Source organism: Myotis daubentonii, chromosome 5 (assembly GCF_963259705.1).
Source record: "Myotis daubentonii chromosome 5, mMyoDau2.1, whole genome shotgun sequence".
Lineage (NCBI taxonomy): Eukaryota > Metazoa > Chordata > Mammalia > Chiroptera > Vespertilionidae > Myotis > Myotis daubentonii.
Window position 1 is genome coordinate 95334863 of NC_081844.1, and position 13891 is coordinate 95348753.

The 13891-nt window shown below is 38.8% G+C and overlaps 1 protein-coding gene across 1 annotated transcript in view; it reads right to left on the reverse strand.

The window, feature by feature from the left end:
- Window positions 1–1820: 1820 nt before the first annotated feature.
- The window catches only part of LOC132236167 (hepatitis A virus cellular receptor 1 homolog), a 34797-nt gene continuing 22726 nt past the window's right edge, over window positions 1821–13891 (reverse strand). The window contains exons 7-9 of the mRNA XM_059699546.1: window positions 12351–12429; window positions 4132–4168; window positions 1821–1949 (exon numbers count right to left, since the gene is read on the reverse strand). Coding sequence (XP_059555529.1) covers window positions 1821–1949; window positions 4132–4168; window positions 12351–12429 — 245 coding nt within the window. The remainder of the gene's footprint in view (window positions 1950–4131; window positions 4169–12350; window positions 12430–13891) is intronic.

Genomic DNA, 13891 nt, shown 5'->3' on the forward strand with positions numbered 1-13891 from the left:
AGAGGTGCTATTAATTTTCTAGAATTCTGCAGCTACGTGTTAAAAATCTTGCCTTTAAAAACAAGCCCTCCTAGACCACTATGGTGTGAGTAGCACTGAACTCCATGTGTGAATTAATTCAGGATTAACTCAAACTGAAATTATTACCCAGCCCTGTGAACTATTCATGTATAGATGTTTCTGATACAAAGAGAAAAAATAAATAAAAGAGATGTTTTTGGTGGCTAAAAATATCCTTACCTTTTTTGCTTTGTTTAACTCTCTTGGCAAACCCAAAATTTTAATTCGATTGTGAAGAAGGAATAGCATTGGAATTTGATATGAAAAAAAAAGAAACATTCATCCTTCCATAATACATTTTTTCTTAAATTTATTTATGTATTAAATTAATTGGGGTGACATTGGTCAACGTGAACATATAGGTTTCATGTGTGGATTTCTATGTTACAAGATCTGTATATTGCACCGTGTGCTCACCACCTAAAGATAAGTCTTCTCCTGTCACCTCATATTAGGATCCCCTTCTCCCCCCACTCCCTTCCCTCTGGCAACCACCACACTGCTATTTGTATTCCTAAGTTTCAATTTTATGTCCCACATATGAGTGAAATCATATGGTTCTTAGCTTTTTCTGTCTATTTCACTTAGCATCATGTTCTCAAGGTTCATCCATGTTGTTGCAAATGGCGCTATTTCATCCTTTCTTATGTCTGAGTCGTATTCCATTGTGTATGCGTACCACATCTTCTTTATCCAGCCCTCTATCACAGGGCACTCTGGTTGTTTCCATGTCTTAGCCACTGTGAATAATGCTGCAATGAACATAGGGGTGCATATATTTTGCAAATACATGATTTTGAGTTTTTCGTGAGATTGCTGAATCATACGGTAGCTCTAGTCTTAATTTAAGTGGTTGGGAACAATTTAGAATTTCAGTTGAAACTAGCAACACTCTCAAACAACACTATTATATTTGCAAACTTACTTTTCTAAGCAGAAAGCTCTTTTCCCTGTTCTCTCCCTTTTGTTTTTCCTTTTATTTATCTCTGTCCTGCATCACCCTAAAAATTAGTTTGGATTCTCTGACACTGGTCTATATGAGTGCCTGGAACTATGACACAGATGTAGCAAAAATAGCATACATGTGTTAAATCACATGGCAATTGATTTTCTTACCCTGGCATTTACTTGGTCCACTAAACATCCTACCTTCTTCTAACTACTAAAAACCCCATCCTCGTCCCAGGGAAAGCACTAAAAACCTTATATTTTCAAAGCCAAAAAAGAAAAAAAAGATCTAATGGGTAACCACACTAACTTTATTTCCCCACCAGGTAAATAAAAACTTGTGAACCTCCATGATTTGAAAGCCTACAGTAACTTAAGAAATTTAACATTATGAGTTGCAAGATAAGAAATGCTTCCAAGTGAACTCATTTAAGTACCAAATCAGATTTTCTGATTTTAAGTCCTATTCCAATGTTTTTTACAGCTATGGTGACCGAAGTATTGGTTCATTTATTGTCTACCCAATGAGAATTCTTGATGGATCCATGATTCATAGGGTCTAAACAAAATATACAATTCTAAAATGTTCCGTTCGTATTTGGGAGAGAGCTCTGCTATGCCCAGAAAGACTGAGCCAATTTTTGTATAAAAAATTAAGACTAATTACCAATAAGGGTGACTACACACTGATGAGCTAAAGACACTCTAACCAACATCACTGACATGTTGTAATGCCATGAAATATTGACAGAAAAATCATCCTGGAGCTGAAAAGGACACACGTGGTGAGATCTGGTCATTGTCTTCTGCAGTCAAGGGCCTAAAGCCTTGGAGAACCGCTGGGTCTTAAGGCATGTTGTGAAGGTCGTTCTTAAAGTAGATATTTTCATGCGCTTGGTAGCGCACTGCAGTTTCGTTTTGCGAAGTTCCCGTCTGAGGTTCTTCACCACAAAAAGAATAACATGAGTAAGTGAAAAGCAGATCATTTCTAAATAACGAGCAGCACGTTTGTCTATTTGTAACACTAGAGCCCCACTCACACAACCTATTAAATGACTAGAAGATTCCAGAGTTGTAAATATTAAGTCGTGGGAAAGTTTGTTTAATAAGCAGGATTGAAAAAAAAAATAGCAAAGCAAAACCTAAGAAGTATTAGACTATTGTCCTTCAAGAGATCCATGTAATAGAATACAGCAGTTGAAAATCTAAGACAGTTGTCAGACATGAAATGGAAGTACTAAATCAAGATGCATATTCACAAAGGTGGCTATGAAATGGTTTGGCTGGTGTATTTCCAACTGTGGATTGTGCTCTTTAGAGAGGGTTATTAAATCTATATAGTTGTCTACTTCCTGTATTTAGGAGAAACAGAATACAAAATACCAGAGTGTGTTATGTAGTAATATAGTGTTGTTTCACATAAGTGTGTACTGGATCATGATGTCAAAAATCTTACTGTGTCTTTATGGTCAGAATGGGAAAGCCATGTGTTAGATGACTTTCATAATATACTCACCCAGCAAATGTATAAAAAGGCTATGTGTAGAGTTTTAATATAGCTGCTGTTTTATAATTTGTGCACAGTGATGGTTTTTCTTACCTGAGCCTGCCCAGAAATGATATGAAATGTAGAGTCTTCACTCAACGCAGATCATTAAAGGAACCAGGCGTACATGTGGGAACCAGTTTAGGTGTCAAGAGCTCAAAATGAGTCAGTGTGAAAGAGCTGCCCCAAAGGTGTCATCATAAATGCGCTCTCTCTCTCTCTCTCTCTCTCTCTCTCTCTCTCTCTCTCTTGTTTTTTCTTGCTCTTTTATATTTTACAATATTTTCTACATTGTTTCTTTTATAATTGATAAGAAGTAGATGTAAAGAATATGTTGACAGAAAAAGGGCAAAAATCAACTAAAAAGAAACATAAAGAAAATATTGACAGTGAAAAGACAGGAATCATGTTTTTCTGCCTTAAGGAGTATTCTTTTTCCTTCTATTGCTGGAAGCAGGTAGTCAAATTTTCTATAGTATGGGTTCTGGACCCCAAAAGACCTAATATTGCGTCTTTTATCTGCTGTATGGTATGAACTTGGATGTCACTTAATGTTTCTGAACCCGACTTCCAATGTATAAAGTGAGAATAATAGTGCCTATCTCACAGGTTTATTACTATGTGGACTTTATTGCAATAATAGAAGCCAACATTTATGGAGCACTGGCAATATGTTGGTTATTGTTCAAGGCAAAGTCTGTGGATTGGCTCATGGAACTAAGACATAAAAAAGATTGACATCCAACAAAACAGAACTAGGAATAAGGAATGGCAGCCTCAGAGGGATGGCTGGCGAATCAAAGAAAGACCTTGCTTAAAGCCCTAACTGCACTAAAAGAAGCAGGCTACTTGGGATTGGTGGTAAGTACTGGTTTCATACCATTACAGGTGTTTGTTTAGATGGCCACAGGAAGTGGATGAAAGTAAAGGAGATTTAAGTTTTAACTGGGCAATAGGTTAGATTTACAAAAATTGTACATCAAATGCTTATGAAGCCAGATATCTAATGTAAAGCAGCAGTGCATGCTGGGTGTGGAACGACAGGGGATGGGGGACTGCTTCAGCCTGGAGTTGTCTTCCTCCAGATCTTTGCCAGTGGCCTCCTACTCCATCAGGCTCACTCACACAGCCCACTACCCTGGTCTACATTCCCCATGCCATTTGCCTGGAAGCACTAGAAGGACTCTGTTGATTTGCTTCTATGTTTTGTCTGTTTCAGTCATCGCTTTCAGTAAACAAAATACTGAATGACATCAAGAACAAACCAAACAACTCATTCCAATGTAATTTCATCAAACACTATTGAGATTTAGTTCCCTTAGTCTGGAGAGTTTAGGATTGAAGTGCTGTTTCTGTAGAAGTTCATGGCACAATTCCACGTAAATATAGAAAGCTAACAATATCACTGGAAGGTGTGGATAGTGATGAGGCAGCCACTGAATTAGATTTTTCAGGATCCAGGGTGTAAACTGGAGAGTTCAGGAGAAAGAGGAGAGGAACAGAGAGAATTATTTATTTATTTATTTTTATTAGAGTAGAAACATCAAAAGGCATTGACATGAACCCTTCAAGCTTACCTTCTTTGCAACACCTTTATTTTCCCACACAAATATTCTAAATTGGGGAAGAGTTGAAGAGAAAATAAAACATGTCAGTCAAAGAGTTTATGAGATCTTTTTCTAACCATGTACTAGCTTATTACTTCTGCTATTACTTTAATATAAACGAAATCTGTACAAAGCCAGAGGCGGAAAAAATTAAATTTAGAAGAATGATTTTGTTTGTTTATTAATATGTTTTTATTGATTTTTAGAGAGAGGAAGAAGACGGGGAGGGAGAGAGAGAAACATTGGCTGCCTCCTGCATACCCCCTAATGGGGTGGCCTCCTGAAAGCTCTCTACTGGGGACAGATCCCACAACCCTGGCATGTGCCCTGATCAGGAATCAAAACAGCAACCTCTTGGTGCAGGGGATGACACTCAACCACTGAGCCACCCTGGCCGGGCTAGAAGAATGTTTTTTAAAAAAGGAAAACAAACAAAACTCAGACTAGGCTCTTCCCTGTGACTGTTGACTCAGTAGGACCCAAAGAAGCCCCGGAGTGCAAACTATCTCATGTTTATTAATGGTTTAGTGTATTCACACATATGCCCAAACTTACTTTAATGCAATTATTAATAATTATATTTCTTTTTTTAAAATGGATGATTGTGGTTTATCCATGGAGGCCAGCTGCACACACACGTACTCATACAGAGCTGGTGGATGGCTAGTCTTTGAAACCTGTTGGTCTAGCCTGGCCCTGAAATCTGTTTCCCACCAATGTCTCATTTTCCTCTTCAGCTAAGTGAGTGCTGTAAGACTCTCAACAATATTATCCTTCACGGGAGCAAAAACAGGGTCTTGAGGGGAAAGGAGGAGGAAGAGTAAACAAATCTGCTTAGTACAGCGGTTTGTTGCCTTCCAAATCCCACCCAACAAACTCTTATTTCTTAGAGTTTTATTTCTCCTGTGGAGAACTTGAATTTCCTTTGTCCTTTACAGGCCAATATTTTTAAGAAAAAACAAAAAAGAACAAGGTTATGAAACAGGGAAGTTATGAGAAATCAAAAGTATGTAGTGTGTGAAGCTCCCTAGACCCAGGCAGTTTAGCTAGACAGCCCTCACTCTGCACAGCTCTGAAATGACTTACTTGTGGGAACTATGGCAGCCAAAATGGTGAGCAACAATACCATGGCCATAATGGAGAGTCCAATGTAGAGTGACTTGTTGGTGCTCAAGCATGAATTTTGATTCAAGTCCGTGTGCTAAGGGGACATCAGCAGATTGAAAAAAGCATCTTGTTAGAATTATACGCAGCAATCATTTCCTCAAATAATGTACACAGACACATTTATCTTAATTGGCCCTTGTCTACTTCTAGATCATGATGGGTAAGACCAAATGATCTCCTGAGATTGTAACCATGGTGAAATTGTAAGAGAAATTGAAATTCAATATGTACTTAGGGTATTGTAAATGTTTTACATCATGCTTGGAGTGGGATTTATATGGGAGAAAAGTGTGTTCCTTATTACATGTAAATTGCCAATATCTTCAAAAGAAATCAATAAGTTATTTTCATAAATATATTCTCTTCTGACATTAAAAAAGGAAAAAAAATGTTCATGTATAAGTTAACTTGGTGATGTTATCTGGATGTACTTAATTCATGAATTTGGCCATTGATACAGTCATTTTTTTAACTATAATTCAGGATTCTATTTATGTCTATATAAATGGACCTGAGCCCTAGCCAGTTTTGCTCAGTGGATAGAGAGCTTTTGCAAGTGGACTGAAGGGTCTCAGGTTCCATCCAGCCAAGGGCACATGCCTGAGTCCAGGCTCGATCCCCAGTAGGGGGCGTGCAGGAGGCAGCCGATTAATGATTCTTTCTCATCATTGATGTTTCTATCTTTCCCTCTCCCTTCCTCTCTGAAATGAATAAAGAAATATAAAAATAAATAGCTAAATAAATAAAAATAAATGGACCTGAAATCAGCTTACTCACAAGTTTGGCCCTGGTTAACATTTAACTTAAAATGCTATGCAATTGATTAAAAATGCAGAATTTTGTTTAAAATCTCCTGGGGTAATTTATAAGGGATTATCCTCCTAGAACAGTGATGGTGAACCTATGACATGCGTGTTAGAGATGACACGCGAACTCATTTTTTTTGTTGATTTTTCTTTGTTAAATGGCATTTAAGTATATAAAATAAATATCAAAAGTATAAATCTTTTTTATACTATGGTTGCAAATATCAAAAAATTTCTATATGTGACACAGCACCAGAGTTTAGTTAGGGTTTTTTCAAAATGCTGACACACCGAACTCAAAAGGTTCGCCATCACTGTCCTAGAATAAGCCCAAAAATTGCCAAGCACCATGCCAGGCACCTTTACATAGTTTAGCTCTAATCCTAAAAAAGATCCCACAGGGTAGATATTTTAACAGAAAGGAAGATCCGAGAGAAGGATCAAGCTTCTTGGTGCATAAAAGTTTAATCTTTGGAGTCAGAATCCTGGCTCTTTTAGTTGCTGTGAGACCCTCAACAAGTTATTACACTTCTCTGAACCTCTGTTTCTGTGCGTCTGTCAACTACAGATTGAGTAGGGTCCTTGGGAAAGGAACTTTCAGACACGTCCAGAAAAACATGACGAGAAATAACAGGGTAATTTAGCACTTACGCCATCCATGTTTAAAGGGGAATGGCCACTATCTGGGAGGGAAAAGCTGCATTGGAATTACCTTGGGCGGGGCGGGGGGAGGGGGGGGCGTAAAGTGGTTAGATGGAACATGGGGTTGCTAAAGGAGGCTTTGCTTTTTACAAATATTACATTACATAGAAACTACATGTTTACTTTAGAATGTGCAGCTAGGCATAAGGAAAGAAAAACTAAAATCAACCATAATCCTAACACCTCCAAAACAAACATTGTTATCGTTTTTTATTACATACTCTTTCAGTATTTTCTGTCTAGTGTTTTTTTCTTTTTCTTTCTTTCTTTTTTTTTTTTTTTTTTTTTAGAGAAAGGGAGGGACCTCGTTTATTAACACTAGTGGACTCCAGGAATAATTTCCAAATCAGAGTGAAGAAACACGCAGAGGGCTTCACTTTTAATAACCTTCTGGGGTCTTTGTCTTGCAGATATGGTTCCACCCCCTTTTGTGGGCTTACAGGAAGGGTCCCAGGTGTTGAGGCCCCCAGGCCATATCCGATAATCTGTCCTGGGGTAGTGGTATTTTCTTAACATAAATAATGATTATATTCAATATATACTGTAGTATATATACTATTTAAAGTTAGAGTTTCACGTAATAATCAATAATAATGTCTTCTCGTGTCAGTAAATGCACTGAAATAATGACATTCTTAGTGGCAATATGTGGGTGTGTTTAATTAATTAAGTAATTCATTAATTAATCCCTTACTATTGACCACTGAGGTTGTTCGTAACATTTTCATGATTATAAATGAACATATTTTCTCATGCATCTTCATGTTTTTGTTCAATTCTTTCCTTACTATAGGGTCCAGGGAGTTGACCTACTGGGTTAAAATACCTGCTGCATGTTTTCAAGATTCCAGGGAGACACGCTGACATCCTCAGAATCAAGGCACAAAAAGCCGATGATTCCACTGTGACCTATGATGAACTTGCATCCAAACTGCTTCTACTCTTTGCTAAACCTAACCATCCTACAGCTAAGATCAAGAACAACCTCGCCATTCAGAATGCGCTTTTTTATTTTTTTATTTTTATTATTATTTTTAATCCTTACCCAAGGATATTTTTCCATTGACTTTTCAAGAGAGTGGAAGAGAGGGAAAGACAGAGAAATATCAATGTGAGAGAAGCACATCGATTGGTTGCCTCCTGCACAAGCCTGATCAGGGCCCAGGCTGGGGGGGAGCCTGCAATTGAGTACATGCCCTAGACAGAATCGAACCAGGTACCCTTTGGTCTGCAGGCTGATGAGGCTCTATTCACTGAGCCAAACCAGCTAGAGCAGAATGTGCTTTAAAAATAATCCGCATATAACAATCTGGCCATATAGCAATATAATAACCATTTCCATGGTGGCAGTTCTGATATTTAGGAGGTATATACAAATTCAGCCCACATTCATTGGATCAATCAGACCATACAAATTGGTAAAATATTTCATATCACTCCTATGCAGTGCAGTGTTCGCTTTGTAACTAAGGTTAACTTTAACAGTAATCTGACCCTACACAAGATCAGCCCACTTTGTCTCAGCTTGAATTTCTCTTGCTATTGCAGGTTGTCATTTCTCACCACTTGTGACCAGTTAACACCTTAACAAGTCATCCTGTGGGGAGGTTGAGGTGTAGAAAAACTCTACAGCGGCCCCAAAATTTCTATATAGAAGGCATTTGGGTTGGAAAAGGATAATAGGGGATCTATGTTTAAGCAGCACACTTTCATTTACATAATATTTTTGTTTGGAACAGCCTCCATGCCAGCACAGTGACTCAAAGCATTTTATTCCCCTAATGTTAACTGGAGTCTTCCTGGGAATGTTACGTTAACTCACTCTCCTTAAACTAGTTCATTCTTTTTTTGTCCAATTTTTTGGCCAGGGGAAAGTCTGTAGTGTGTGAGTGTTGAGTGTATGTGTGTGAGTAAAACATCATTTTTCAGGCATCTCTAACAAACTGGTCCACCTATATCCATATGAACTTTACCAATTAACCAAAGCACCCCTATTTAAGAAGCAAATTATTTTCTTCTTTGTCTCTTAACTAGAAAGAACCAATATGTACCCAGCCTTACAGAAGTAATCTCTAAATGTAACTTGCTTCCAGGGGGACATACAAGTGAATATGGCTAATAAAATAGAAAGGAATTTGCTTACGGTTTTATTGCATTGCCAACCGCCATCTGAAAGTTGTGGCACAGTGCTATTCCCATCTGCTCCACAACAAAAAAACATTAATTAGAATTATAAAAAATATTGAAAATTTGCTACAAACACTTAGGTATTGGGAAAAATGCAGCAGGCATTGCAAGAATTATACCAAGTTACTAGTGTTTAATAATTTATCTTTAAGGTGTGTTTCTTAATCATTTTGTCATGGACCCTGTGAAAATGGACCCCTTTTTTCTTCTTTATGGAAAAGAAATGCATTATATATAAAGTTTTACCTATAAATCAGGGGTACAGAAGCCATTTTTGGAACCATGTTAAAAATGCCACTTATAGATAGATTATCAATATTTTCATGCCAGTGAAGAACTGTCAATGAATGCCCAGAGGCCATATGCACATCTAAAGATCAAACCACTCTATTCAGAATGGACATTACATTGATCTTACATTAAAAATGTAAGCAAAAGGTACTAAGATATCTAAGACAGGTGGCATGTAACTCCTACCTTAAATGTCAAGGTGCCTAGGCTTTGACCCAGAAGTACTTTAGAAAAATACATGGTACAGCAACCACAAGACCAATATATCATATACCTAAAGTCCTAATATTAAAGGGTACTATTCTTTAAGGGCTTTTCGTAAAAACATTATATTTATGTATGCATGCAAAATTTTTAAATGATAAAAATATCTTAATTTTAACTTACTCCTATATTTTAAATAACTAGTACTTTTAGACAGTCTAAACTGAAAATGACATAAAAAGTCTCTCTTTTTGCCTCCAATCTCTACCAATCCCCATACAAACTGACTTATAAGTGACCATTTTTATTAGTTTCTTGTTTAGTTTACTTTCTAAAATAATTTTCCTATTTTTCAATAGGGTTGACATACAATGTTATATTAGTTTCATGTGTAAAACGTAATGACCAGACATCTAAATAACTTATGAAGTGATCACTCAAAAAATATAATACCCATCTGATACCATACATAGTTATTATGATATTATTGACTATATTTCTTATGCTATACTTTATATCCCCATGATGTTTTGTAACTACCAATTTGTACTTCTCTTTTTAATTCTCACCCAAGGACATTCTTTTACTGGTTTTAGAGCAAGAGAGAAAGGGAGAGAAACAGATAGAGAGAAACATTGATATGAGAATGAAACATTGATTGGTTGCCTCCTGCACATGCCCTGACCAGGGATCAAACCCACAACCTGAGTATGTGCCCTGACTGGAAATCATACCCACCACCTTTCAGTGCACGAGACAATGCTCCAACCAACTGAGCCACACAGGCGAGGCCTCAATTTGTACTTCTTAATCCTTTCCACCCCTTTTACACCCAAACCCCCAAACCCCACCCCATCTGTCAACCATCAAAATGTTTTTTGTATCTATGAGTTTGTTTCTGTTTTGTTTATTCATGTATTTCCTTTTTTAGATTCAACATATAAATGAAATCATGTGGTATTTGTCTTTCTCTGTCTGATTTATTTCACTTAGCATAATACCCTCTTGTCCATCCATGTTGTTGCAGATGGCAAGATTTTTGTTGTTGTTGTTAATCATCACCTGAGTATATTTTTTCCATTGATTTCTAGAGAGAGTGGAAAGGAGGAAGGGAAAGAAGGAAGAGACAGAAAGAGAGAGAGAGAAACATCTATGTGAGAAAGACACATCGATTGGTTGCCTCCTGTACATGCTCTTGACCGAGAATCAAACCCAAGACCCTTAGGTGCATGGGTCAATACTCTAATCACTGATTCACACTGGCCAGGGCAAGATTTTATTCTTTATATGGCCAAGTAATATGTACTGCATCTTCTTTATCCATTCATCTATTGACGGACATTTAGATTGCTTCCATATCTTGACTATCCTATATAATAAAAGGCTAATATGCAAATAGACCTAACGGCGGAACAACCAGAACAATCAAACAACCAGTCATTATGATGTGCGCTGACCACCAGGAAGAGTGCAAGGGACATGGCGGGCAGTGGCCACGGCGGGATGGTGGAGCAGGTGAGCGGGGGCACCAGACCAAGGCAAGGCACCAGTCACTGTCATCGGGGTGAGCTTCTGGTGGTTACTAAAAAATTCTTTGCTCCTGTGCACCGCGATCCCGCCTGGTGCTTGCACCCGCTGCCAGCACCGGAGCCACTGCTCACAGCCACTGCCGGTGCCCAACGCCGGTCCCAATCGCTCGGTGCCATCAGTAGGTGCAAGCAGTGGCTGCCAGCCCTGATCGCCCCTGAGGGCTTCTCCACCTCCCCCTGCTCCTAAGGGGCGATCAGGGCAGCCAGCAGTCGCCGCTCACACCCACTGATGGTGCCGGCCCTGTTCACACCTGCTGCTGGCACTGGCCCCAATTTCTCCGTGCTGTCAGCGATTCCACTTTCAAAACTGAATGCCACTATTATCTAATCCCAACTGAATGTGTCCCTCTGTGAATTACTGCAGGTCCATTTAAAAATTAACCATCTTCCAGGAATGATTGGCAAAAGTAAAGCCACAGGGGGTCATACACAGGAGGAGTCTTGCAAGGTTTGACCTTGTTTGGACACAGCACAAGGACACATAGTCAGCATGTGGCATTCCTCACACTTCCTACTATGGGGCACAGAGTCAGCCGGGAAAGATGATAGGTTTCAGTATCACCTTTCTCCACCATGGGAAAGACAGGTCAATCTACCCTTTCAAGAGTAGAGACTACATGGGATCTGCCAGAGAGTAGGGGAGACTCTCTCTTTGGTGACAGCATTGGTGTCCCCAACCCATCACTAAGTGTCTGTTAGTACCTGCAAGCCTGACAGGGCAGCAGAACAACCTGCTGGGTGTATTGAGACTCTGGAGCTTGGGCAAAATGTAAACACAGGTGACCATTTCGGTCTGCTGGTAATTCTTTTACAGCTCTGGCCCAAGGGAGCAAGCCCAGTAATAAATATGGAGTCAAAACTGATTCATTTGATTTAGAAAAATAGGTATATGCATGTGGGGGTTCCCAAATCATACAAGTTGCGTATGTTAGTCAGATATATGTACTCTGGACATCTAAGTAATAGTCATAGCCATAGTTGCTATTGTATTTATCACTTTTCCCCTTATGTTCCAAGCTCTTAATCTCATTTAATCCTCACAAGGATTCCACATGATTAGTGGTGTTCCATCCATTTAGAAATGATGAAAACTGATTCAGAGAGGGTAAGACATTTGTTTCAGTCACATAGCAGATTAGAGGGGCTAGTGTGGGCACTCTGTCACAATATGTGCTCTTAACTATATGTCAATTACTGTCAATTTTTGAATGCTCTAGGTCTTCAGGAAAGAAAATGCAGTTACCTGTTGGGCAAGAAGAGTTCAACAATGAGCTGGTCGTACTTGCTTCCTGTGGTGTGATAGGCGGGGTTTCTGTTGTCTGCTGTGAAGATGAAGTGGTTTCTGAAATAAAAAGGATGAAAGAGCTCTGTTCTATATGTAGAAAAATCTCCAGCCCCAACAAAAATAGGCAACAAACCTAAAATTGGGAACTACCTTCAACTCTTTCTTAGAAATTTATTCAAAGATAACATTGAGACATTGCACTGCCATCTAGGTCTTTATTATCAGGAGTAAATCTGATATAGATAATGGTCTGGATAGTCATCTATAGACAGAATTATTTCACACTTTTCATATTCTTAGGATCTCTCTAAATGCATAATGCCTATGACAGTGCATCTTATGTAAGACACCCGATTAAGCTTTTATCCATACAAATGACATTTCATGTTCATAGAACAGGGCCTAGGAATTTACACTAATCTGTCATCCCATCTTCACAAAAACCCCAATCTGAATTTTATGACATTATTCAAGTTCATGATTATCCATCCACACATCTTTCCAGAGAGACGTACATATGTACCAGCACGGGATACACCCTCACAATATTTAACTCCTTGAAGTTTCTTCAAGGTGACTGCATTGCCCAATCTCTCAACTTGGTAATGATTCACAACCCTCGGCCAGGTTCCTGGCAGACCGTGACCCCAGCTCCTTCTGCAGTTGCATTCTGCTCACTCCTTCTGAATGACTGATTTCCTGTGTTATCTGACTCATCTTCCATTTCTCACCAAAAAGCTTCACTAAGAATTCTAAAGCACACCGCTACGCATCACTTGCCTCCTTATAAAATCTTCATGTTCCCTCCTCAGAGAGCACCACAGAACTTAGAGCAAATTAGTGGTGCTGGCTGGGCAAGAATTCGCAGACCTGGGCTTTCCTTATTGCCTTTCATCAGTCTTCCTGATTCCTCTTTCCCACCACCATCTTCACATTTCAATATCACCCTTCCTTATCTTCTGAACCCATTGCAAGTTTTCCTCCAATACTGAACCCTATAAAAAAAATGTGGCTCTCTTTAGGAACAAAGAACAGGACAGTACAAGAAAGTCAGATGATCAGTCTTTCCAACTTAGGTCTGTGCAAAAGGCCTCTTGACCTTAACCTCTTCCCCAAGTTTGATTTCTTGTGGGCATCTTTCTTTACTCCCCTCCTCCTATAATCTTACATCCAACCATTTCATGCATATTTTAGGAAATGAACATGTGCTGGAGGCACTGAGGACAGACAGGAAGTGGCTGTAAAAGTAAATGTCTCTGCATTGAATTAGCTCCAGTGCTCACCTCCCTCCTGTACTGTGAAGCTCAACTCTAGACTCCAACTCCTTAGGAAACGATCAGGATAAACATAAGGCTCAATTCAATTAATAATACAATTAATATTCCCCAGGAGGTCACACAGATCTTTCTGAATCTCTGCTTTAAATGAAGTAAAAAAAACTTATGCATGTTCACTAAACTACATCCACTAATCCTCACACTTTTACAGGCACACACTAT